A 26,147-nucleotide genomic window follows, 5' to 3' on the forward strand; every position below is an offset into this window, starting at 1 on the left:
AGTTTGACGGATTTGATAGAGATGAGTACCTCCGTACGTACTGGAAGTTTTCTCTGTTCCCGTTAGCCCTTCGACAGGGCATGCATACTTCTTTTATCATAACTAGTACTCTCTCTCTCCGTCTCTAAAATATTTGACGCCGTTGATTTTTTTATATACATTTGACTATTTGTATTATTTAAATTTTTTTGCAAAATATGTAAAGTTATATAAATGCATAAAAGTATACTTAACGATAAATAAAATGATATAAAAATAATAATAATTATATAAATTTTTTGAATAAGACAAATAGTTAAACGTATATAAAAAAGTTAATGGCGTCAAATGTTTAGGGACGGAGGTAGTAATAAATTTGTTCATTATAATATGCTCATAATGGATTTTTTTTTGCTTTTATAAAAGCGGGAGTTTTTGTGAAGTGGGTGTGGGAAAGGAGATTGACGACTCTGTTTTTTTATCAAGTAGTAGAGATGTGGATACTTCTGCCCTTTTGTGGAGAAAATAGGAAATGTGATGGTGTGTTGTGATTAGAGGTAGATGGAGAAGTAGGCTAGTTACACGTTTGCTTGTTAGAAATAGATATATTTTAAGATGGATGAAGTATTATTTGGTTTGCAATTTTGGTTTGATTGGCAGGGTAAAGTCACGGCGGTAAAAATATTGGATTTAATTTATCCTTTTTAGGTTTTATAAAACATAGTTGGATATGATTGCCTATTACATATGCCCACTTAGAAAAATATCAGCATACCATTATCGTTTAAAATTTAAATATTTATCAATAGGCTCAATTTTTAGTCACCTGCAAAATAATCAAAGTTTAGATGGCTTATAAATCATTTAAAGTTCACTACAGTACCAACATTTTCCTCTAAGCCACTGTATGATGCCTTTAGATCAGGAGGCTCATACCTTAGCAAGTTAGTAGCCATTATACCTAAGTTGTTGCTCCCTCGTCCTTCCTAGTTCTAAGCAGTGGTGAGATGTCCTTGCCTCACTCATCTTCCCTGTCTCATTGGCTCTTTAAGTTGAGACACCAATACCATTCCCGCCTCCTAAGAGCAGGTACAATAGTAGACTATAAGCTGACTATAAACATATTTTAAAGAGGTAAGAGAGAAGAGAAGGAAAGTGAACTATAGATTTGTATAGCCAGCTGCAACATGGACTTCAAGACACAGTGTGTATATGATATGTAGGATATAATAATATATGTTTTATAACTAGCTATTGTATGAATTGACTATTAGATTGACTATAGATGAATTGGAGCTAGTAGTTGGCTATTCTATTGAACTTGCTCTACCCACTACATATCCAATGCCCTCAACGCCAGCTTTGCACATCACCCTTCTTCAGCCCTGCATTGCTATCCATCTGTGTTTGACTGCCCCCTAGTTGCATCCCTCCAAAGCCATTGCCATCTTCCGTCTCTATCGCCACTCAACTCCAAACCACATATATGTTATCTGTTAGAGTTCCAACACTGTCATCCATGACACCACGTCATTGTTGGTTAGTTTTCCCCCACAATCCTACTTCTCCCTCTCTCCTAGGTAGAGGTTGAAGATAGCTCTCTGGCCATTGGATTAAGTAGTTAAGATTTGAGAATATCTTAGTCATTTGAAACCTTATTACTACAATAATTCCTCTTTGAATATTGGATGGTTACTTTGGAACAATATTAACATTGGTAAAGGAAGTACACAAATCATATATCTTCGTTCCAAAGTATTTTTGGACCATTGATTCCAATACACATGAATCAAGCATTTCAGCAAATCATGTGCCTAGGAGCTAGCAGTTCAAAATTTGACTAATGAGGTGACTGCAAGGGAATCTTTCCTCTTTAATCTTACACCACCATCTTTTGCCTTTGAGTTGTGCTGATGACAAAAAATACATTTTTAACCTTAAACTTGGAGTTGATTATGAGGATTTTTTATCGAAGTTTATTTTCCAGTTTTAGCTTTTAGATTGTTATGGACACATATATAAATGTTTTATTCGTAAATTATTTTCTGTTCGTAAATATGTTATTTGGCATTTTCTTTTAATATGTCAATAGATGACCCTGAATCTTTTGCTAAACATGATTATATTTATGAACAGAGGGAGCTTTTAAAAAAAAGTATATCGATAATATTTGGTTTACCGGTATTTTTGTATAACATATAGGGGAGAGTCGACGTAAAACATATATGCATAAAAGAAAAATAAAGAACTTTAGCTATCTGCAAGAGAAAAAAAAACTTGAGCTATCTGCAAAAGGAAAAAAAAAAGAAAAATAAAGAACTTTAGCTATCTGCAAGAGAAAAAAAACTTGAGCTATCTGCAAAAGGGAAAAAAAAAAGAGGGCTACTATACGAGTGTAGGGTGGATATATAGGGCCCCTGATCGCTCAGGGACGCCACCAAACCCTACTCACATATACAAGTCCAGGAAGGAGGGGCACCCACGCAAGGCATCGGTGCTTGTTTTATGAAAGGCCAAAGCACCGGAAGAAACGCCTTTTTTTTCGTTTTGCGATGAGATGTTGATCATCGGCCCCCTGCAACTCGAACCCCACGGAGGAGGGAGAAGCAGTATGGTTTAGGGTTACAGCCGCACGTGGAGTGCGCTTGTTACGTGGGTGCCCCTCCCTCTCCCTGCTCGGCCACACTTCACCCTCTGGCGTTGCGGGCCCACGCCACGCTCCCACTTATAAACGAGTTGCGATCGGGGTAGGAAAGCAGTATGGGACTAAAGGGTTTCACTGTCCTCTCCTCAGTGCAACCTTAGTGGCAGCCCAGGTGAATTGATGGGCCGAGCCCATTTCTACAGCCCGGCCAATTCTTTGAGTTGGATGGCTGAGATTTTGGTGAATTTACAGTTGTAGGCAAGGGAGTGACTAGAAGAAATTCATGGGGGCAATTCAGGGACCTGGCAACACACTGGAGCAAGATTCAGATGATCTTACAACATTCTTACATATATAGAAGAACCAAAAAACAGAAAATGTTATTTCCAACTCAACACTTGTAGTTTCTTCCTCTGGTCTTGCTTGTGAATTTTGCCTGGGAATCACCTTGGTGACCATCAGAAAACCAAAAGATTGCTTGTATTTACAGAAGAGAAGCAAGCAGCATCTGATGCTGCTAGGAGCCTAGGACACCCTCATATTACTACTGGTCATCCAGCTTCCACACCTCATGGAGGAGCCTGTACCTGGCTGTGTTTGGGCTCCCAATCTGCTTCAACTTTGCCAGCGGGTTCAACGACGCCTTGGAGATGAAGGTCAATGGCGAGCTCAGCTCATCGAGCTCGTCGTCGCTCGTGTTGGACTTGCGAAGAATGGCCGATCCGCTCTTCCTAGGATCACCAATCATGCTTAGTATCGCGCCTGATGCAGGGTAAGGGTATAGGATGGGCAACGCGCTGCATGGGACCGCTCGGATGCCCTTGATGTTGCCCTCCAAATGCTCCTAACAACAAAATTGCGCAATGAGTAATAGTCCAACACTATCTGTGGATTGTACATAAGATCTGCTTTCCCTCAAATTTTGGTTAAATACATGTAATTCAATGTGGGTAATGCCTAGTTGCAGTTTTCTTCTTATGATACTAGCTACCTACAATTTTAAGTCAAAACAACAAATCCCTTGTACAAACATAATACTAAGTCAATAACCATTTATACAATCAGAACTAGCAATCAATTTCACTTCCCATATTTAGCTTCACAAAAAAACACGTCAAATCCTTAATCTGCCATTTTGGTTACAGTTGCTTGCCCCCCCAAAAAAAAAACATGCGAGTATGCCTAACATAACTATGTTTTGTCTATTTCACCATAAAAGGAATTAGGAAACATTATGGACCTATATACTCCGTGCTCATCACTAGATCTGATACTCTCTGGCTGTAGGTAATCAGGTAATCATCTACTTTTACTAGCAATGTAAGAGTAAATACAATATCAATGCATCCGAAAGCTAAATAAACCAACCTCTGACTCCAGTGCTTCAAGCAAGGAATGTTGAACTGGATCTGGACAAAAATCATCTGGTACAAAGCCATCAAGGATTCTCTTGATTATTGATGAGCTAAAGGTAGGGCAAAGCTGTGAAAAGCAGGACGTTCATATTAGAATTAGAAAACATCGTTACAACCAAAAAAGAGAACTTCACAAGTTCATATGGATATTTTAGGCACTAAAATAATGTCCATTGTTTGAACAAGATGAGAGTGCATGCCTCTTTCCTAGTACTGGTGTCCATGAGTACATCTTTAGGGATCATTAGTAGGTCACTCAATGCATTTAGGAGATAAAATGGCTTGCGGATTTCAGCAGCACCATTGTCACCATTCCCATTCTCAACTTCAGGATACTCATCCATGTCCATACCAAACAAGTCAGTAAGACATCTGGACCAGCTGCCAATCTAGAAATTGCAGTAAGGATAAAAAGTCAGTGCTCTTGATAGCAAGTCCAAAATAAAATAAAAATGTTCCTTTGGATGAGTACCGTGCCTCAGAATGAGCATGATTTTTTCACTTACAGCATTTTTCAGTTGGACCCCAGCACCAAAACTGAATTTCCCAGATGGTATAGGAAGGACCTTAGGATCAGTTATTGGGTCAGACATGGGATCTGTTGGAATCTCATCATCTGATTCCCTCAAAATAGCATTGAACATTGCTACATCCAACCTAGCTATGCATTGCTCCATTACCTATCAAAGAGAAAAACTGTTAGAAATTAGTGCACGTCTTGAAAATTTATATGGAGTCCATATTTTCCCATTCTCGGTTTAAATGTTAAATCAAGATATGATTGATCATATAAAAATTATTAAATTAAAGAAATTAAGGTGAGCTGGATAAAAACAATCGAAACAATACAATTTGAATAATATTAGAAAAAAAATACATATTACAAAGTATAAAATGCACAAAATATTTCAAGGCAAAATTTTATGGTATAACTTATACTTGTACACAAATTTGGACCCAACCCAATAATCATGATGTTCTATGAGTCCAAATAAAAGGAAAATGAAAACAAAGATGTTCTGTGAATCACAATGAACCAATGAACAAAGGGAAAAAATGAAGTATGCGTGCCAAAGGGCTCTGGATCAGACTGCTGAGATGAGGTTACAAGGTTGAATTTGAAATCGGATAGCCTGGAAGTGGTGAAGATGCTGACTGAGGAAGATGCCAATCGGTTGGTGCATGGGACATCAATCCAAGAGTTAAATGAAAGAATAGCTCCCTCCAAGTGGTTAGAGGGAAGTGGATTCGTCAGTGGGCAAAAATGGCAGCACATGTTTTAGCAAAGGAATGCTGCTCTATGAGTGTTTTACGACCTGATGTTCCTTAGGTCTTATTGAGAGGATGATTTAACCAGTCAGATATGCTTGGATAAAGTGGCTACAAGCCTTATCCTAAAGAAAACAATGACTGAAAGAACAAAGGTAAAAGTGACTAGGCTATGGGCTAGTGCTAGCCTACCATTTGCTCTGAAAAGAAAAATGGACATGAGAAAGGTTAGTGTTAGCTTCAATGGGCCTGATTCACGGTTATGCGTTGTACACAAAACTATAGGTTAGAGTTTAGACCTAATTTTAGTAGATAGGAGGAAATTCGAATGTAACTATATTCTAGACCAACTTTTAGTAGTCAGGAGGAAATTCAAATTATCATATCTAGCTCACCAATTTGGCCAACAAAGGCAGACATCCACACTCATGTCCAGCTGCCCTTACTGGGCAAAGCTTTTCAGATGCTTCCTTGAAAGCCCTTTTCCATATGTCAATTGATAAGGTTGCTTGTTGTTGATTGCCCACAACAGTAATCCTTCCATAACATTTCTTTGCATTTGAACTAGGCAATGGTTCACTGCTTACATTAGCAGATTGCATATGTGGTGTGAATGCCTGCAACATAAGATATGTAACACGACAAATATAACAAAAATCTTACAGACAAGGGCACAAACAGCAAAGAATTTAAACTAAAAACGAGGCAGACCTGCCACCAAATGGATTCAACAATTCGTGAGAATATCCATGATTCAATCTTCTTTAGTGCGGCTATAAATGTGTCAACATCTTCCCAGTTATCAAACTCAGGGGAAAGCAATTTTCCTTTCTTCCGGTTAAGAGATTCCCACATTGATGCAGAATTCCTTCTGGGTGTTGTTTTGCCAACATAATTGATAGCACTGCCATTAGATTGCTTAGATGTTTCAGAAACAATTGCTCGCAACACCACACAGTTTGAGAGCCAGAAACTCAACCTGATTGGATAAGTCATATCAGACAGCAGATAAATGAATACAACAGAAATTAAGAAGTTGCACAAACTGCTTACAGGGCATTGCATCTATATAATGATGACATACAGAAGTTAAGCATGCAAAGAATTATCAATTCATTGACAATTATTCCACTGAAAAGAAAGTGCCATTTAAAAATTACAAATGTTTGAGCATAAGAAGAAATCTCATGTACCTTGCCACATCATATCCACAAGCTTTTGCAACCAAAACCAAACCAGAGGAAGCACTTCTTGCTGCACTTCCCATTTTGTCTTTAGACCAATTTTTAAACCCATGAAGGAAATGCCTAGAGAGCCTTCGCGCTGGTGTGTGTACCTTGTTTGCTGAGCTACCATGTTCAGCAATCACTGAATAAAGGCCTATCTCAGCAGCAGCAGTTTCTCGCAACTCTGCTTCAAGCAACTCAACCCTAAGCTCTAGTTCTCGAATTTTGCTGTCATTACGGTTATTTGATATGCGTATTGGCACCTGGGCTTGTGCTCGATCAAAGGCATCAGCTCTATCATGAGAGGGTGCGATATCTTGGGAGTCAACTTCTTTCACTTCTTCCTTCTCAGAATCAACTTTCTTATTAATGATACTTCCACTAAAATCTGGAACTCTCATACTGTACCTCATATTTTTCACTCTATCACTAGTTAGGGTACTATATGTTCTCTCCCCAAAGTTTCTTTGGTGGGAGTCACTCATGCCATAAGCAAATGACATTTTACGACCAGCTCTCAGAGCATTTTGTGGTGGAAACGATGGGGTTTGTTCACCAGGCAAATCTGATAAAAGAGATAGATTCCCTGGATGGCCATTTGCCTTTTGGACTTGAATTGGATACTTTTCAACTTCTTCACTCCTCACTTTTGTACTGGAAGATGGCATTTCACGCTGGGAATCAAATGGTGATCTGGAGTCTTCACTACCAATTGTTCTTACATCCTTTCCCTAGTAAATTTCAAATTGGTTTCAGAATCACGCAGAAAAGAGATTATTAAGTTCAACTATTGCACCATTTTGAGAGTACTACTTTTACTGAAAGTACTAATCGTACATGTGAAAATCCTGACAGATAACATGATATTTACACAACACAATTAACTAAAGAAAAATACCACATATGCCCATTCAGAAATTCCCACAGCAATGAATTGCCTTGAGAGAAAAATTATGTAAAAACTTATTAGATTAAATACTTCTTTTCTGTATCAGCCACATTTTTAGTAAATGCAATGGCTAGAGATAGTTCCCAATGACCTGCCCAAAATTTTGATGTAAAGTACCTTCATTTACTTTCTTGAAAAACATATTTTAGGAAGACAATCAAATACAGCATGGATGCACCAGATCTGCAGAAATAGAGTTTAGCTTTTACCTTGAGAGACTCCTGAGATCTATTACTGCTGATACGTGCATTCCCATCTGAGCGGTAAGGGTATGGAGCTTCCTCATCATCATCATCAGTAAAGGAAGCAAACTCAGTATCCTCAGTGTACTCCTCACTCATTGTTGCCGACATCACTTCTTTTGAATCCCTATCAACTGATGCCTCTTTTGATAATGCATCTCGTGAGGAAACACTCGAGTTATCGCCATCCAAAGGCTGAATCCGAAGGTAAACCATGGGCTGCGCGTTGTTTCTCAAGCTCCTCTTGGAGTTAAGTGGCACAGGAACACTTGTGTCCTCGTGAAACATCGCGTGCTCAGCTAAGTCCAGCGTTGCAGTCCCTAAGTGCTGTCCTTTCAGTTTATCCCTCCTTGGTTCATACAGATTCAGCTCAAGCAGGTTCTTCTGCCATTTACCACTCTTGGATGACCCCTCCTTCTGAAAAACAGCCTGTAGGTTGATGAACTCATTAAATTCAATCTTTCCTAGTGTGGTACCTGATCCAATTGAAGGTGCAACGGCATTAGTCTTCCCCGAATTGCGCTCGCCATTTTCCCAGAAGAGGACCACAGATTTCAAAGACTTGAGAGATTCAGAAGGAGGCCATGGGCTGATTTCTTGAATGAAGATATTGAAGTCTACATGGAAGGGCACATCCTTCCTCGTCTTGCTCCGGAGACCTAACACCATTGTTGCAACACTATATACACAGAGCTTATGTATATAATTTGCACAATGGATGAAGATAAAACCGTCGTCCTCTCTCAATTATCCAACAAAAAAGATAAAACCGTCGTCCTCTCTCAATTATCCAACAAAAAAGTGAGTTGGCATTAAGTTCATTGACAAAGCAAAGGCCCTGCAATTAGCAAAAAGGGGTTAGCAACTTAGTACTAACTAACAAAGGTGGGAAAAGCAGCTACTGTACATGAAAATTAAGGATAAGGAGCACCAAGTCGTACAACCCATCTAACAGCAAAGAACAGCAAATGGAGTAGAAATCCAACTGAAATGAGAAGCATCTGTCCACATCAAAATCATAGGGAAACTTATTACAATGATTAAGGAGGAGAAAACTAAGTCAACCATTCGCATAAATACAACTGATGCCATCACATGGGTGGCATAAACAAGATGAAGCTATATAACTGACAAGAACATATTTTGTGTCTTTTTTTTTTGTTGTTGTGAACCTAGGTTTGGATTATAGCTTACTCTATCTTACAGACAAATCACAACATGGACATGAAGAAGCATCAAAGAATATATGGAAGGAAGCACCCCAAAAATCAAATAAACAAAAAGAAAGGAAAAAATGCCAGAGGCGCATAGAGATCTGAGCAAAAAAAAAAGCAGAGTCAATGCAGCACCCTGAACACTGATTGCACCCTTCTAATTTGCAAATGCCAACATTTTCACCAGAGAAAAAAAAGCAGGGAGAGGGGGATTAACTAAACTAATTTCAAGAACTGCCTCAAATGAAATGCATACATAAACCATACGATATGAAAAAAAAGGGTGGGCTTCTAGGGGGGATAAAGCTCATGAACTTTAACCCACAAAAACACCAAATGCAGTAGCAGAAAGTAAATGAAAAGAAAAAAAAAACTAGCAAGCAACAATACAAGATTGCTCAGTAGGACTGCATTGAATCGATTAAATGGTACTATAGTACTAATATAAATCAAGCTAATATAAATCAAGCTAACAATTTACGGCGCCCAAATCCGGTACCAAAAACCCCAAGAAAGGGGAAGCTGAGGGGATTCAGTACACGTTAATCACACCAAATTCAGTTGGAAAAAACAGCACCAATCAGATCAAGAACCCAAATGCAGCGAGGAGAAGAGAAGCCAGCCATCGAGCCTGTCAGGAAGCAAGAAAAGACAGCAGCTTCCGACAGAACCAAGGTAAACGCGTCAAGAACAGCGACCATCGACCAACCAACCAACCAACCTGAACCAACAAACCGAAAAGGAATTTACCAGAAAGGAAGGAACCGCAAGCAGGGAGGCTCCCCCGCAGCACGAGCTACCTCGGAAAGAATCGAGACCGAGAGAGAGAGGGAGAATGAAATGGCAGAGAAATGGAGATAGTGGTGGGATGAACGAACGAACGAATGAGGATGAATGATTGAGTTCGTGGGCACGCACACGCGGTGGTGGTGGTGGTTGTCGGTGGGCTGGGGGGAGAAGACGACGACGACGACACGGGATGCGAGAAGGAGGAGAAGAGAGAAGAGGGACGGGCCGGCCTTCTCGAGGTAAGCAGAGGATGGTGAGACGAAGCAAAGTGGAGTAAACTATTTTCGCAAGGAACGCATCCGGAGGACGACCGCGCGCCAGGTGAACTTCTTTTTTACCATTGGAACATCTGTAAATCTAAATTTTAAATTTTGACTTTTTTTATTATTTGAGTCATTAGTAATCTAAGTAAATTTTATCAATTATTTTTAAATATAAAAACTTTTGGTCACACCGTCATCGGAACTGCAACGGCAAGTTGTTATGCCATCATGAGTGACATGCATGCCAAAACCATGGTTTTATGAAAATGCTAGGTTTGTTGGAGAGTATGTTTTAATCTAAAATGAAACATTTGGAAAATAAAAAATATGCCAGGTTAGAAGTAATGAATAATTTAGGAATTAATATATTGTACTCTATCAAAAAAAAAGACGATTTCTGAGTTTTGTGTACGAAGCGTTTGATCATCCGTCTTATTTGAAAAAATTATTAAAAAATAAAAAAATTAGTCACATGTAAAATACTATTTATGTTTAACAATAAAAATATTAATCATAAAAAAATTTCAAATAAGACGAAGAGTCAAAAATCCTATCCAAAAACTTAGAAATTCGTTTATTTTGGGACGGAGGTTATATACAATATATGCTGCTTTACAAGGAGCTAGTTGTGCTGACAATATACCTGATACCTCACCTAGTTTCATTAATCTTTATATATTTTGCAAATTATCCATTGGCCTTGTTAATATTAAGAAAAAAACAAATATAAATGATATATATATAAAATCAAATTAAAGCAAATAATCCCATAAAGAAAATATTTGTACAAATTTCCTGAAACATGTATTTTATTTATTTTACATAATCTTATAATATAATTTATTGTTACACATGGCAAAGCATGTGAATTCAGCCAGTGTTATAAAAAAACTTAAGCCCACAGAAAAAAATAAAAATGTGTGAAAAAATGATAACCTGAAGAAAAGGACTAAATCTGAATATGGAACACTTTCAAAGGTTAAAAAAGAAACTCTCCAAACAGCATAGGCCCTTTCTATATACTGAGTATGATTGTTGGAGAGTCTAGAATAAACTTTTTTTAAACTAAACAGGCACAGGACAGCCAATACTTTTCATTAAGCATGAGTAAAAACCTAGATCAGTTACCGTAAACAAAGAAAAAACTCGTGGCCAGTAGCAATGCGTAACACATGGGACACTACTCGGCTCTCCAAATACAAATAAAACCTCGATGAAGCCCAACGCAAGACAACACTGTTACACTTGAATAAAAGCGCTACGACGACTCCAACTTTGCCAAAGCACTTGTGATCGTTGAACCTTCCATCTAGCAATACAGCAACTTTAACTCCATAGCGATCTCAACATCATTGCTAAAGAGTCGCCAAAACGAGCAAGAAAACACTAACTTCGATGGTGGGCATCAGCCTGAGCTATTGAAACACCACATCTTACACGTGACTAGCACCAACACCCTTAGAAAGGAACCGTAGTATGTTATCGTTGCAAACTTCATCACACTCCATGACAAAGCAGCTCCGGTTCCACCTAGTAGAACAATGAAGGAAGTTAATTGCCCACCACAAATAGAATTAAAATAAGAAGACAAAGGCCTTGCCAAACAAGAGAGTCCACCATTGTTCATCACTATGTAAAAAGGTTGTCCAAAGCGGTGCCCCTATAGAAAACACAACGTGAGACGTCACAACCACTCGCCTAGAAACCAAAACAAGGTTTTCACCTAGAGATCGTGGGAAGAGGGAAGCACCATAACGACGCCTCCAAAGAAGGAAACAGTGCAAAAGACATCGCCGTCGTCAAGTTGGTCAATAGACCAAGGATTTTGTCAACAGTTTCCCCTCTATCCTACACCCAACCTGCACAAACAGCATCACCGAACCTACTACAATCGTCCATCTAGTCAGCAAGCTAACCCGCCACCACTACTCACACAGACTCATAGGGTTGCTCTAGGTTGCCTTGGTGCCACCACGTGCCCGCTAACGTTGCTAGGACCACTTCAACTAGATCACCTTGCTATAAAGATCTTAGGAGCACACGGAGCGGCTACCTCCATCCCCATCTAATGCCTTGTTGTTGCGTCAACATTACTACTAATCGAATAGTTACCTCTAACACTGTCTATGGGCTTGTGGCTAGATATTGTTTTTAGTGACATCAGCTCCTGCTGGCCAAAACAACTCCATAGGCTACTATGCCCCTCACCGAAGGCGCTGACTCTAGACCGGGGTGGGGGGGACCAAATTGGGCCCACCGACACCGTGCCTCTGCCCAGCGTTGGTCCCAACATCCCCCAAGCCACTGCACCTCTCATAAAAGAATGGATCTACACTAGGGAGGGGTAAGGTGTGGGAGAGCAGATCCAACCTACCTCTGTCGTGCCTCTTCCCTCTACCATTGCCGCCACCTTATTAGTGTCTCTCGTCCTTCCTCGCTAACTCTGGCTGGATTTGGGTTACGTCGCCGCCTTCCAACCTCTTGGTTGTCGTAGGTCCCCAACTGCTATGGCGCCCTCGGGAGGAAAAGAACAGCCTTGCCGACGTCGTCCTTGCAACTGACCGGCTTTACCATCATACCCGTATAGGCAGCGGTGAGACCAGTGGCGAAGCCAGGATTTAGACTTGAGGGGACATTACCAAATATGGAATGGCCAAAAAAAACATTATAGTACATTAGATTTGTAATATTTCCATGGTAATAAATCATATGAACATATTTATATGTTTTGATGATAAAAAGATGGTTTTGTGTCTATTATTTATCATTGGCTACATAAATAATTTTAGAAGATTTCACTAATTAAAGTGAATAGATAAATCAAGTATTAGTGCTTAAGAAGAAATAGATATTAGCCATTGGAACAGCCAAGCCCATCCAAACATCATTTCTATTTTGTTTGTTATGTTGTCGCAAGCTTTAACTTTCTAAAATGCAAACTTACAAAGATCAACTGCCTAGCTTAATTAGGTGCAGATCACCATAGCAAAGGGATTATATATGGCTATTACTCCTAGCTTGTTTAGGCATGTAAAACCTAGCTAGTGTTGGAAGCTTTAATACACAAAGTACTTGACATATTCACGTGATTAGACTATTACTTAGCTTGTAGTTCGAAACAAACGCATCTCCTCCGGTTTTTTTAGTTGACGCCATTGGCTTGTGATCTACGTTTGATCTTTTTTCTTATTAAAAATATATAATTATTAATTGTTTTGTTACGGTTTGATTTAATACTAAAGTAACTATAACTTATAATTTTTCATATTTGAACAAAATTTTAAATAAGACAAATGATCAAACGTAAATTCAAAAATTAACCGTATCAATTAAAAAGAATCGGAGGAAGCATATTTTTAGTGGAGGCCAGGCCTCTTCCATGTGTTCGCCCTTGGATGAGGCAAGGGGTAGGGCCGACATGAAAGAGGTTCCTCTGACTTAAAGTCAGAGAGACACTAAGACTAACATGTGGATCCTACCGTATATATGTCCACATGTTAGCACCACGGATCCTCTGGCTTTAAGTCAGATGATCCGGTTTCGGGCGACGGGGCTTGGTCGCTGTCCAGTTGGCTCTGGAAGGGACTTGATTTCAGAACTCAGGAGGGGGATGGCTTCAAATCCAGGATAAACTAGAATACTCAAACAGATGCTATGACCAAACTCTCCTAACTTTTGGTTCTTATAAAAGAAAAAACTGACGTTTGTCTATGTCGGGTACGAGCATCGGATTCTACTTCCAGGCTCAAGCAACAAACAAGCCTTTTAACTTATAGTTCCAGACTTACAGGCCAAGATATTAGATGTTAACCACTGCCACGTGGCATAAGGTTCTCAATTGTGGTCGAGCAATCTCACCAACTGGTACATATCAACACCAATCATTTTTTTAATTCATAACACGGGAATTACCATTTTCGCCGATATTTGCACGAATTGAACTGATATTTATGGAAATTCTAAAAAAAAAAATTGAAAAAGAGTGAACACTACGTAATACCCACCTCAAATAACATTAGGCTCCGAACAATAGAACTAGCAAGCTATTTCTACAGCTTTATCTTTTTTTTATAAAATATAGCTATTTTTCACATATCCACTCATATAAATCAACCACAATCTTATTCCAATCATTTATATCTAATTTATTAAGACCTTGTTTAGTTCCTAAAAAGTTTCTCTAAAAACATTACATCGAATTTTTGGATATTTAAATGGAGCATTAAACATAGAAGAAGCAAAAAACTAATTGCACAGTTATAGGAGAAATCCTGAGATGAATCTTTTGAGCCTAATTACTCTATGATTAGCTATAAGTGCTACAGTAACCAACATGTGCCAATAACGGCTTAATTAGGCTCAAAAAATTCGTCTCGCGGTTTTCAGCCAAGCTATGAAATTTATTTTTTTATTCATGTCTAAAAACTCCTTCCGACGTTCGGTCAAACGTTTCACGTGACTTTCTTCCAAAATTTTTGCCATCTAGACTAAACGTGGCCAAATACTCATGTAAGCCTTGCGTTCTAAACCGAGGGAGTACGTTTTTTTCTACGCCTGCTGCCTCCCTACTTCCTACAGCAGTTGCTGGGACAAAGATCCTCTGAATTAATTAAGTCACTGACATTTAGATTCACTTTACTACTGACCTATACGTCACTGATTAAGGCTCCCTTCGGTTGGGAAATTTGTTGAAAGAGAGGTCGCATCGACGTGTACGATCACATATTTGAAATATTAAATATTGTCTAATTATAAAATAAATTTTAAATTTCGTCTGAAAAGAGCGAGACAAATATTTTGAGTCTAATTAATCCGTCATTAGCAAATATTAGTTACTATAGTACTTATAGCTAACTATATACTAAACAAGAAGCGCGCGTACAATAAACGAGAGAGAATCTGAGTTATTAATATGGGAAAAAGAACGCGGCCTAAATGGTCACTTGTTTGGTTTACTAGATAGGCCGGTGAGTCTGTCCTTTGGGCTTTGGCATGCAAAACGGCAATCGGAGCCTGGCTCCAAGGAAACGAGCATAGATGACTAGCTTGAATTGAGAAAACACGACGTATGTGCAATGTTTCTACTAGATATTTGACAAGAAAATTGCATATGCTTCAAACCAAACAACTTGATTGAGTAGACAGGCTGAGAAATCGCAGCTCACCAAACAAACAAATGTGCATGCTAGAAACAAGTTTAGCCGAGCCAGACCATCTAGCCTATAGGCAACCAAACACACTCTAAGTGCTTCATAGCGTGATAATTAAGGATGAATGACGATGAATACGAGGTATTTGGTTTGAATCTCATAAAGAACACATGTCCATACGTCGATAAAAAATATACTATCTCCGTTTCATAACGTAAGATGTTTGATTTTTTTTACCAAGTTTAACCATTCGTCTTATTAAAAATTTAGTACAAATATAAAAAATAATAAATCGTGCTTAAAGTTCTTTTAATAATAAAGTAAATCACAAGCAAAATAAATGATATTTCATAATTTTTTAAATAAGACGAATGATTAAACATTGCAACCAAAAAATTCAAACATCTTACGTTATAAACGCAGGGGAGTAGCTAGCACTGTGGTCTGAGAATCCATTTTCTCAAGCACTGCTGCCTACAAAGAGGTTCATTATCACATACATAAATAGCTAAACGTACGACCCAACCACTTACGAAAATGAGTTATGACCATCTGCACCGATGTTCACTATAGTAGTGAACCTCAATTCCCTTGTTTTTCACATAAATGCTTTCTGAGCTGTTAAACAAAATATTATATATATATATACATATATATATATTTGAAATTATATATAAACAATTGTTTTAAAATCATATCGATTTATTTTTTTTAATTTTCAAAAATTAATACTTAATTCATGATGCGGTAATATGTCCCTCTGTATTAGGTGCTGAGGGGGTTGGAATAATTAACTATTTGCTACTCTTACGAGTAGTGATGACAGAGTTGTCACTGGACTCACATGTCATAGACACATGATGGCCCACGTGTCATAGATATTGAGTGACAAGTATGTTATCGTCCATTCTTAAGAGTGGCAAATAATTAAATATCCCGCCATATAAAAATAAAAGTGCCTTTAAAATATTAAGATAAAGTCAATTGGCTTTTGGGTATCTTTTAAGAAATCAATGAATATAAGAAAAACCTTTGGTATCCCTCATTACGTAAGAGCACGGGGATGGTTAGGAAAGATGTGAATAAAATTTAAATAAATGATTTTAAATAAATGATAATTGGTAGGACAACAGTACTATAAAATATTACATATTTATATATAAAATGAGGAAATATTTGTAATTATGGACGGAGGGTGCAATCCACTACCTCAGTGTGAGATTATACGAGATTTTGACTATTCACTTATAATCTTTAATCATTAGGCTTATTCAAAAATTTAGTACAAATATAAAAATTTATGAATTTATGAGTAATACTTAAACTATCTTTTGATAATAAACAAAATAAATAATATTTTCAATTTTTTTAATAAGACGAGGGATCAAAAATTAAAAAAAAAACTCAAAATACCATGTAATATGGGATGGGACCATGGGAAGATGCCAGAGTGTCACGCTCAGAGAGGCGCACTTGTTTTAAAGCGTGCGTATGCATATTAGTCTTGTTTTGAATAAATAGATGACGTGATATGTCGTGTGACTAACTTGCAGCAACCTGCGCTGGACTCCTCTTGGGATACGAATGAGGTAAGGCCCCAGTGGAGCTTTACTTCGGACGTTTGATCAGATATTAAACAAAGCTTTTGGATATAAATAAAAAAACAAATTTCACAGCTTGCTTGGAAACTGCGAGACGAATCTTTTGAGCCTAATTAATCCATCATTAGCACAAGTGAGTTACTGTAGCACTTATAGCTAATCATGAACTAATTAGGCTCAAAAGATTCGTCTCACGATTTCTCCTAAAACCTTATCTTAGGCCTAATTAGTCTATGATTAGCCATAAGTGCTAAAGTAGTCTACATATGCTAATGATGGATTAATTAGGCTCAAAAGATTCGTCTTGCGGTTTCCAGGCGTGCTATGAAATCATTTTTTCATTCGTGCCCAAAAACCTTTCTAGCATCTGATCAAACATTCGATATGACACCCAAAAATTTTTTTTTCGTGACTGAACACGCCCTTAGATAAAGTTCCAAAAGGTTTTTAATATTGGTTTTCCAAAGATCTAAAAAAAGTAACATATGTAGGAAAAATGTAAATAGAAAATCATACAAAACTACAAAAATAAACTCAACCTGGTTTATGAGTTATAAAATTAACAAATCGCAAACATAAGTCATTGTTACAGTGTTATATTTTGTCATTTTTCTTCGTCATCTAATTTTGTGTCTCAGAAACAAATTTCGAGTTAGTCCTTATGACTTTTGATGATTTTATAGTATCATTTACTCTCTCCATCATAAAATAATTTTATTTTTCATCCAACATACACGTATCAGTATAAAATATAAAAGAGTACGGTACCCTCCACTTTATCAAATTTTAATACAATTAACCCTTATTTTATCTATTTTTAATGTATTCATTTCTTGTTTTTTCAAACTCCAATGCGATGATTAATAAGAAATAAGGAAAAATCTAACGAATGTCATTTACAAACACTAAATTCTAAAAAATACCATCGACGAGTGCAAGTTCTACTAAATGTCATCGTATAAACGAATTTGTCTAAAAAATGTCATCGTCATTAGGGTTTTATCAATATTTCTCCGTTAAGTGCTATAATATGAACAATGTATTTAGCGGCAGAGATGAACGTAACCCTAACGATGGTGATACTTCTCAAACAAAGTCGTTTATATGATGACATTTCATAGAATTTACACTAGTTAATGACATTTCTTAGACTTAGACATTTATTAATGATATTTCTTACATTTTTTTTAAGAAATAAACTTATTTTGGGACAAATTAGATTGAGCAAAAGTGATTTTATTTTGGAACGTATGTAGTCGCTACAGAGTACATGAAATTTTTTATTTGCAAATCTTTTTAATAAATTATTTTATTACTTAACCTACTAGCTAAATATTTTTTCCTTCAAAACCTTTTGCCATGGCACATAGCCTGACATGGAAAGACGGCGCTATGACATTGACTAGTTGACATCGCTATGACATTGAGTAGTTGACGTAGCAGCACTTCCAACCATACCAGTGGCATGTCATGGCAGCCACACTAGGTGTCTCGGCTCTTTTGTAGCCACGCCAAAAAGGGTGACATGGCCAAATCTACCTTGTAATATAGAAACTTGACTTACTCTTTGGATAAATCCAACAACTGAAATTATCTGTATTAAATTAAACGGTCCTCATTTCATCAGATCTCTTTTCATTTCTACCCTGATCTATTTTCCCTCACCTGCCCAGCCAAAATCACCCATGTACTAATAACCACAAGTAACGGAGTTGCCACGCCATCACCGCCGCAGCAATCGCCTATCGCAGTCGCCACGGAATCCCCGTCGCCACCGTCACCACTCCCCACCGCGGCCATCGCCTTGCAATCCTAGAGTGCGGGAGTGCGGGCCATCATGCGGCTGCCGCTGGAGTGCGGCGGATCACCTTCCCCTCCTCGCTCAAGCAGGTGAGGCACGACATCTCAATGCCCAGTTTTACTACACAGGTTTTAAAACAGCTAACTCAATGAAACGATGCATGAAACAGCTACTCACAGTGCAACGTTTTATTATACTATTTCTAAAACTAAACAAATCATTTCATTATTGTTGAAAGTTTGATCGCATGAAACGCCTTAACCCCTTAATGCGAGTTTCATTGCGTTACCGAGAACTTGGTAACGATGCCCAAACGTTTTATGGCCATGAAACGAATTCTCTCTCTCCTCACAATTTTATGCAAATATTTTCTTTTGTACTGATGTGACAACTAATTAATGTGTATGACACCTTCACGAAACCTCTCGTTAAGACTGGCCTTACCTTGTCGTCTTAATCTAGCCACTTTTGGGGGGATTTTGTCGTTGATTCTTTTGCAGTTTGAGATGGGTTTTGTTTTTGTTGAAGAAAGCTTTCACGCAATACTTTCTGAAGTATCGAACCTATCGGCGTGCTTGATTTGCATTTGTTCATTGAGAAAATGCTTTGCTCTTTTATCTGTACGATTCGAGGGGATTTCCGGGATATCAATTGTTGATTTGATTGCTGTTCTGTTTAATTGCTATTATATGTTTTTAGCTTTCGTATATGTAGATGCAATTTATCCGAAGGAATTACGGCCAGAATTTGATTTAATTCAGAAATTGGGATTTTTGTTTTTTGGTAGATGCCTCCGCCTGAATGTATGAAAGGATCAAATTGATCAATATTTGTTGCCTGTCGATCTCGGGATCTCTTTTGGGTTGCAATAATCATTTTATTCAAAGTATTGTCTATCTACTCGTCCTTGTTTTCCGAATTTGGTCGCCGGTCACTTTACTATATATGGTGACCAATATAGTGACGTGGTAGGTGAAGTTATTAAATAAATACGAGGTTTTGATATATTCATATATGAAAATGCTAATTATGACATTTGGATTTTGTTTTACTTTGTTAGTAAGAGTATATTGATGCCTACAGGTACAAGCTTTAGTTTCGCTTCAAGCGCTATAATTGATTTAGTTGATGTTGATACTGTTTTGACAGCCTGGACCGAGGGATGCGCCGATGCACTGCTTCATCAGGACGAACAAAAAGAACCCGACCTTCTGTATTGAGTTTTTTTTCCTGGAAGATATCACTTTCTTCTATGTAAAATTTAGTATCTGCTAGTATCTAAGCTAGTATCTAAGCTAGTATCTAAGGTATTAAAAAAAGGTACCTCTTAGTACCTACTTAAAGACGATAAAATTGATCTTCTATCTTTATCTCAGCTTAACGCATGGTAAGTCAGCTTGGATAATTTTTGCTTCCATCATGCTTTTGGCCCAGTGTTATTATGAATTGAGTGTGGCTTTGTAGACTGCGTCAACATGGTTCCCAGATTGTTCTTTTGGTTTAATTAACTGTGCCAAGTAGACAAAATATAAGTATATTAACTGACTCTCGGGTGGTTTCTGTTCTACTAGTGATCAATTGTACAATTAAATTAAATCTTATATGTCAAATTTAGTACTCCCTCCGTTCATAATGTAAGATGTCTAAATTTTTTAACTGTAATGTTTGACCATTTGTCTTATTCAAAAAATTATGAAAATATCATTTGTTTTGCTTATGATTTACTTTATTATCAAAATAATTTTAAGCGTGACTTGTCATTTTTTATATTTTTACTAAATTTTTGAATAAGACGAATGGTCAAACGTTGCAACCAAAAAATCAAACATATTACATTATAAAACTGAGGCACTAGGCACTAGCACGGTTATAAATATAAAGAAATTTGTTTGCTAACGTGTCAAGGTCTTTTCTATGCATGGCTTGTGAATCATGACGTGCGATCTAACTGTATTAAGGCCATTTCCAACAGATATCTATAAGCTATCTATAATAAGGTATACTATATAATTTTTTAATAGAAGAGAGATAAAAGCTATTTCTTAATCAAGAGATAGCCTCTTGTACATATTTTAATGTCAAGTGGAATGAATCGTGGGATCATTTGTACTACGAGTTATTTGCTAAGAACTAGACATTAAAGAAGTTATTTTTTATAATGCTTAGAGATAGTATGCTACCTCTATTGTCGTAGGTCGTAGGTGGCCCAATCTTGTTTTAAAACAAGATGTTATTTCCTTCTTTTAATTAATGACCCTCACACCTACTTTGCCGCCCACCTACATTATTTAAGGGGCTTAATAAGGAATATTGGACTAATTAACTTTGGTCTTTGGTAGTTGACAAGTTGTTTCAATCGAATACATTTTTATGGGAATAACTTAGAAATTACTGCTTAGAAGCTATGTTGGTGTTGTATTAAACTCTTATTGGCCATCGTAAAGTTTGGAAACATTAACCGTTTAACGTACTATAATCGATCAACTGAAAGGCTGGGTAACATTGATGCGCCACCAATTACACAGTGAACTTTGTGTGAACTTTGTACAATAGCGGGCTATAACCAAAGCATATTTTAAAGAGATAAGAGAGTCGAGAGAAGAGAGGTAGACTACTAAGCTGCACACGGGCTCTAAGATTTTTCAAGTGCTTCAATACATCTCATAGGGGCAATTTCATCAGAAGATGATATAGAAAACTTGTTTGATGTGTACAGATTGGAGAATGTACAAGTGTATAAATTGACTGCCTTTTCTAACCATCGTTAACTTCAAACATGTTCGTGTTCTGAACCACTGATGTTCCTCTGCTTTGTATGGAACCCTTTGTTTGAGGTCATAGGCGACAACAGTGATGTATTAGTATTAGCAAATGGTGTTGTACACGATCTGATTTGTGTTATTTGAATATATGCTTCCATGGTAGTTAGAGAAAAGAGTAGATTCAAGAAAGTAATCCATAATAGTTATATTTGTCATTGAAGGAATATAAGTTAAATATCTAGACAAAAAAGAGATAATAACGGGAATTAGTGAGAGGATAGGTGATGGGAGCAGCTCGGTGGCAAAAAAAAATCATTTGTTTATAAATTTAGAACTAACCATTATCATTTGTTTTTTTAAACAAGTCCAAGCCGATTGGCGAGTACCATGTGATAATCGTTGACATATCGAATATGGTGCAAAGGAATGACTCGTGGCATACATATTTTTGGCACCTTTTGACATATATTGTTTTGATGCAAAGAGACGATAGTTGTCATATTTTTTTATTATCACGTCTAGATCGTTGTTTGTGTTACTTTTGCTAATTGCTCATATACTACTCTATAAGTTACTTATACTAAATTATATTTTATGATTGAACAATTTATATTTGAAAATGATACTTTGAATGTTTTTATTTTATAATGTATTATCAAACATATTATGGCATCGTGGCGCTAGCATAGGCACGTTACTAGTATGTTCATATGTTAAAAATATTACTTGTAAAGTTTGTTCTTAAAAATATTTATAAATAAAAAATCGAGCTCATGTGTTAGCTTTTTTTTTCTAAAAAAGGCAAAAACGTTTCCAGCTTTATTGGTTTCCATGTAGACGTGGCTCCCACCGTAGATTTGATGTGGCTTATCAGTGGCTGTGCGGAAAGCCGGAAATGTATTCTAGATTCTTAAAGGAAACCCTATTAATTTATTATCTATTAGATGTCATCTAAATAGTTGTTAAAAAGTTTTAAAAAATTATAAAAATATATTAATACTAAATATACAACTCTATAAACATGCAAGTTTAAATATAAATTTTATAATCCGCAACAAAAATAAAAAAAATAACCGTGAGTATACATATACTATTTAGAGTTTAATTTGCTATTTTTGTTACGGATGATAGATATTATATTTAAACTTACATATTTACGAAATGATATATATTATATTAATCTATCTTCATAATTTTTCTAAAAATTTAAAAGCTTATTTAAATAACATATAATAGATGAGGGATGCGCCCGAGTTTAAAATTCACCCCGGTGGCTGTGCGGTTGCATTCATGATACATGGGCACGGTCGCCCCAACCAGCCAACTCAAAAGCCAAGTACGCAATTAAACACACTGGCTAGACGCGCGCGCGTACTGTGATCTGTGAGCTAATTAAGCTATGGCTACGGCGACCCCGCCGACGGTGGTGCTCATCCCGTTCTGCGTCTCCGGCCACCTCACGTCCATCCTGGAGGTCGGCAAGCGGATGCTCCGCAGCGGCGGCACCGACCGCGCCGTGTCGCTCACCGTGCTCCTCGCGCAGCTGCCGGCGGCCCAACGCGCGCCCGACCTCGACGACGCCATCCGGAGGGAGGCGGAGGACGCGGAGTCCGCCGGCTACGACGTCCGGTTCCATTGCCTCCCCGCCGAGAAGCTCCCCGAATTCCGCGGCGGCGAGGACTTCATCTCCCGGTTCATGCAGCAGCACGCGTCGCACGCCAGAGAGGCGATCGCCGGCCTGGAGTCCCCCGTCGCCGCCGTCGTCTTGGACTTCTTCTGCACCACGTTGCTCGACGTCACCCGCGAGCTCGGCCTGCCCGGGTACGTGTACTTCACGTCCGCCGCCTCCATGCTCGCGCTCATGCTGCGATTGCCGGCGCTGGACCGGGAGGTGGCCGTGGATTTCGAGGAGATGGAAGGCGCTGTCGACTTACCCGGGCTGCCGCCGGTGCCGGCGGCTCTGTTGCCGGCGCCTATGATGAAGAAGGATCACAACTACACGTGGCTCGTGTACCACGGTGACCGCTTCTTGGAGGCCGCTGGGATCATTGTCAACACGGTGGCTGAGCTCGAGCCGGGCGTCCTCGAGGCCATCGCCGACGGCCGGTGCGTGCCGGGACGCCGCGTTCCGGCCATCTACACAGTCGGTCCCGTGATGTCGTCGTTGAAGCCGCCGCCCGAGAAGCCGCACGAGTGCGTGCAGTGGCTCGACGCCCAGCCGCGTGCCTCCGTCGTGCTGCTCTGCTTCGGGAGCATGGGCAGCTTCGCGCCGCCACAGGTGCTCGAAATAGCCTCCGGCCTCGAGCGCAGCGGGCACCGCTTCTTGTGGGTGCTGCGTGGCCGGCCGCCGGCTCACTCGGCGTACCCGACGGACGCCAACGTGGAGGAGCTTCTCCCGGAGGGGTTCTTGGAGAGGACCAAGGAGAGGGGCCTCGTGTGGTCCAAGTGGGCGCCGCAGAAGGAGATCCTCGCCCACCGCGCCGTCGGCGGGTTCGTGACACACTGCGGGTGGAACTCGACGCTGGAGGCGCTGTGGCACGGCGTGCCGCTGGTGCCATGGCCGCTGTACGCGGAGCAGCACCTGAACGCGTTCGAGCTCGTGGCCGTCATGGGCGTCGCGGTGGCCATGGAGGTGGACAGGAAGCGCGACAACTTCGTCGAGGTGGCTGAGCTGGAGCGGGCGGTGCGGTGCCTGATGGACGACGGGTCGGAGCTGGGGAGGAAGGCGAGGGAGAAGACCACGGAGGCGAAGGCCGCGTGCCGGAACGCCGTGGAGGAAGACGGGTCATCGTACATGGCGTTGCAGAAGCTCACCAAGCAGATGGCCTATCCACGTGGTTATGAAAATTTCTGAATAACATTTTCCGGTAAAATTCAACCTATAGTTGGACGTAGTACGTGCGATTGTTGCAATGTGCTTATTTTGAGTGCAGTGGTTAGGGGCTGATTAGTGGTTACCTTATTCTTCCTTTTGCTTTCCTCTTCTTCCTCTCCCATTTTCTTCCCCCTCCCCCTACACACCGGATCCGCCCCTGTTTGAGTGGATGTAGAAACGTAAAAACAAAATTTACTACAAGATATATATTAAAAAATTTGTGTAATTTGCTAATAGCTATTGTAAAAAGATGTCACATCTAAAGGATATATCAAATATCTGGTAGTAATTTTTGAAGGACACTGTAACTATTATTTTACTATATCCCCATCTAATTGAAGAGAGAAGCATGTTAAAATGATGATTTTGCCCCTTATACCAACTGACCAAGAGATGCTACTCCGGTTGATCTGAGGCACTTGGGTAGCAGACCACCTCTTTCTCGATTGACTCGGAAATCCCAAGTACACTACGAAAAAATTGAAAACTACAAATTATTCAGAATTTTCAAAAATTTAACTACATATTATGCAAATTTTCCAAAATTTTAAATTATATATTATGCAAACATTGGAATTTTCAATACACGAGAGCGCAATGTGTAATTTGATATTTTTGCTTGACGTGTAATTGAAAATTTTTCGTAATGTGTATTTTGAAATGTTGAAATTTTCTTATATTGTAGTTGGGTTTTATAGGGGGTTGAGTGAGAGGTGGTCTAGTGAGACTAGAGGACTTTGACCAAGCCGAGTAATATGTAGTATTGGCTTGAGGGGCAAAATTGATATTTCGTCATGGTTTGTCTCTTCAATCAAACGTAATAGAATAATGGCTGTGATATTCTCAAAACAAATTACTTTTTTCTGGGTGTTCTTCAACCGTGACACGTTCTTATGAAACATTGATACTCACCATTAAATTAGACAAACTTTGAGTTTTATGTATAGCAAATTTGCCAACCGTAAATTTATATTTTCTATGGTTTGCTTCATAAATAAAGTTATGTATGTATGGAATAAGTCATACAACTGCGAAGTCACTTCTAATTGTTGATATCTTTTTAACTGAATCGATAAATATCCCGTGACTGAAAATTTGAGACATCAACTTCGATTTCTTCGACCAATGGATACGGTTTAATATCATGCACAGGGGTGAACAAATGAACAATGACACCATATGTCTTTTCCCTTCTAGTACAAACAGAAACCCTAGAGGAGGCAGCGGCGGCGGCGACCGGAGGCGGCGGTGGCGGCCACAGGGGTCCTCAGCACATGCACAGCAAGCATGACCGCGATGACAATCGATGGATCCGATGAGCCATAAACACTCGAGACAGTGAAGTGGTTATAGTGTTCATTGTCCCCGGGCCGTCTCTCCTTCCTGTTGTACACTGAAGTGTGCTTGCACACATGTCAAATACGGCAAGGAATCCCCAGTGTCAGTTGCTGCAGTGCGAAAAATCGGTAAGAATATTGACATGTGCATGCTATGTTGTTGCCAAATTGAATTGACCCTGTTTTGTTTGAGAAAGGATGGAACTTGCTTCTTATGAATCTAGGAAGACCTTCTAAACGAGTACGTAGAGGAGATTCATACTGTCGCGCCGACAAGTATCATTGTCTATGAGAGTTGGTAGATTTGCTTCGAAAACAATTGGTAGAAGAGAAGAATGAGAAATCAAAGTTGGCTGGGCTGCTAGATGCGAAGGAAAATGAATTGAAGTCACCCATTTTTTTTTGAACAAACTGGCAAGATGCCAGCTTCATTGAATAGAGATGGAGTAAATTGTACATGCGCAAGCGCAAGGGCAAAAAAATAGGTTCAAGGCCTTTGTGTTGAAAAAACTAGAAGGCAAGCCATCTGTCCAGATGATTCGCTCCTGCAAAGGCCCATGTTTTGGCCCCTCCTTAATTTTGGCTAGCAGGTTGTTCACCGGAAGTTCCTGATGCTTGAAGATTCTACGAT

The 26,147-nt window shown here is 39.0% G+C and overlaps 2 protein-coding genes across 3 annotated transcripts; one reads left to right on the forward strand and one right to left on the reverse strand.

Moving 5' to 3' along the window:
• Positions 1-2,875: 2,875 nt before the first annotated feature.
• On the reverse strand, positions 2,876-9,909 carry LOC102711391. Of its 2 annotated transcripts, none has more exons than XM_015843273.2 (9): positions 9,689-9,909; positions 7,692-8,562; positions 6,501-7,264; positions 6,019-6,286; positions 5,703-5,924; positions 4,545-4,718; positions 4,239-4,427; positions 3,992-4,105; positions 2,876-3,467 (listed from the first exon to the last, which is right to left on the reverse strand). In XM_015843273.2, the coding sequence occupies exons 2-9, from the start codon at positions 8,391-8,393 to the stop codon at positions 3,168-3,170; spliced, it is 2,733 nt and encodes a 910-aa protein (XP_015698759.1). In that variant the 5' UTR covers positions 8,394-8,562; positions 9,689-9,909; the 3' UTR covers positions 2,876-3,167. The 2 variants fall into 2 exon arrangements, with proteins under 2 accessions (XP_015698759.1, XP_015698760.1); XM_015843274.2 differs by lacking the exon at positions 9,689-9,909 and adding an exon at positions 9,478-9,525.
• Positions 9,910-22,657: 12,748 nt separating this feature from the next.
• LOC102716182 (anthocyanidin 3-O-glucosyltransferase 2-like) lies at positions 22,658-24,266 on the forward strand. Its single transcript, XM_040529555.1, has one exon. The coding sequence runs from the start codon at positions 22,704-22,706 to the stop codon at positions 24,156-24,158; it is 1,455 nt and encodes a 484-aa protein (XP_040385489.1). The 5' UTR covers positions 22,658-22,703; the 3' UTR covers positions 24,159-24,266.
• Positions 24,267-26,147: the final 1,881 nt, after the last annotated feature.

Source organism: Oryza brachyantha, chromosome 12 (assembly GCF_000231095.2).
Source record: "Oryza brachyantha chromosome 12, ObraRS2, whole genome shotgun sequence".
Taxonomy (NCBI): Eukaryota; Viridiplantae; Streptophyta; class Magnoliopsida; order Poales; family Poaceae; genus Oryza; species Oryza brachyantha.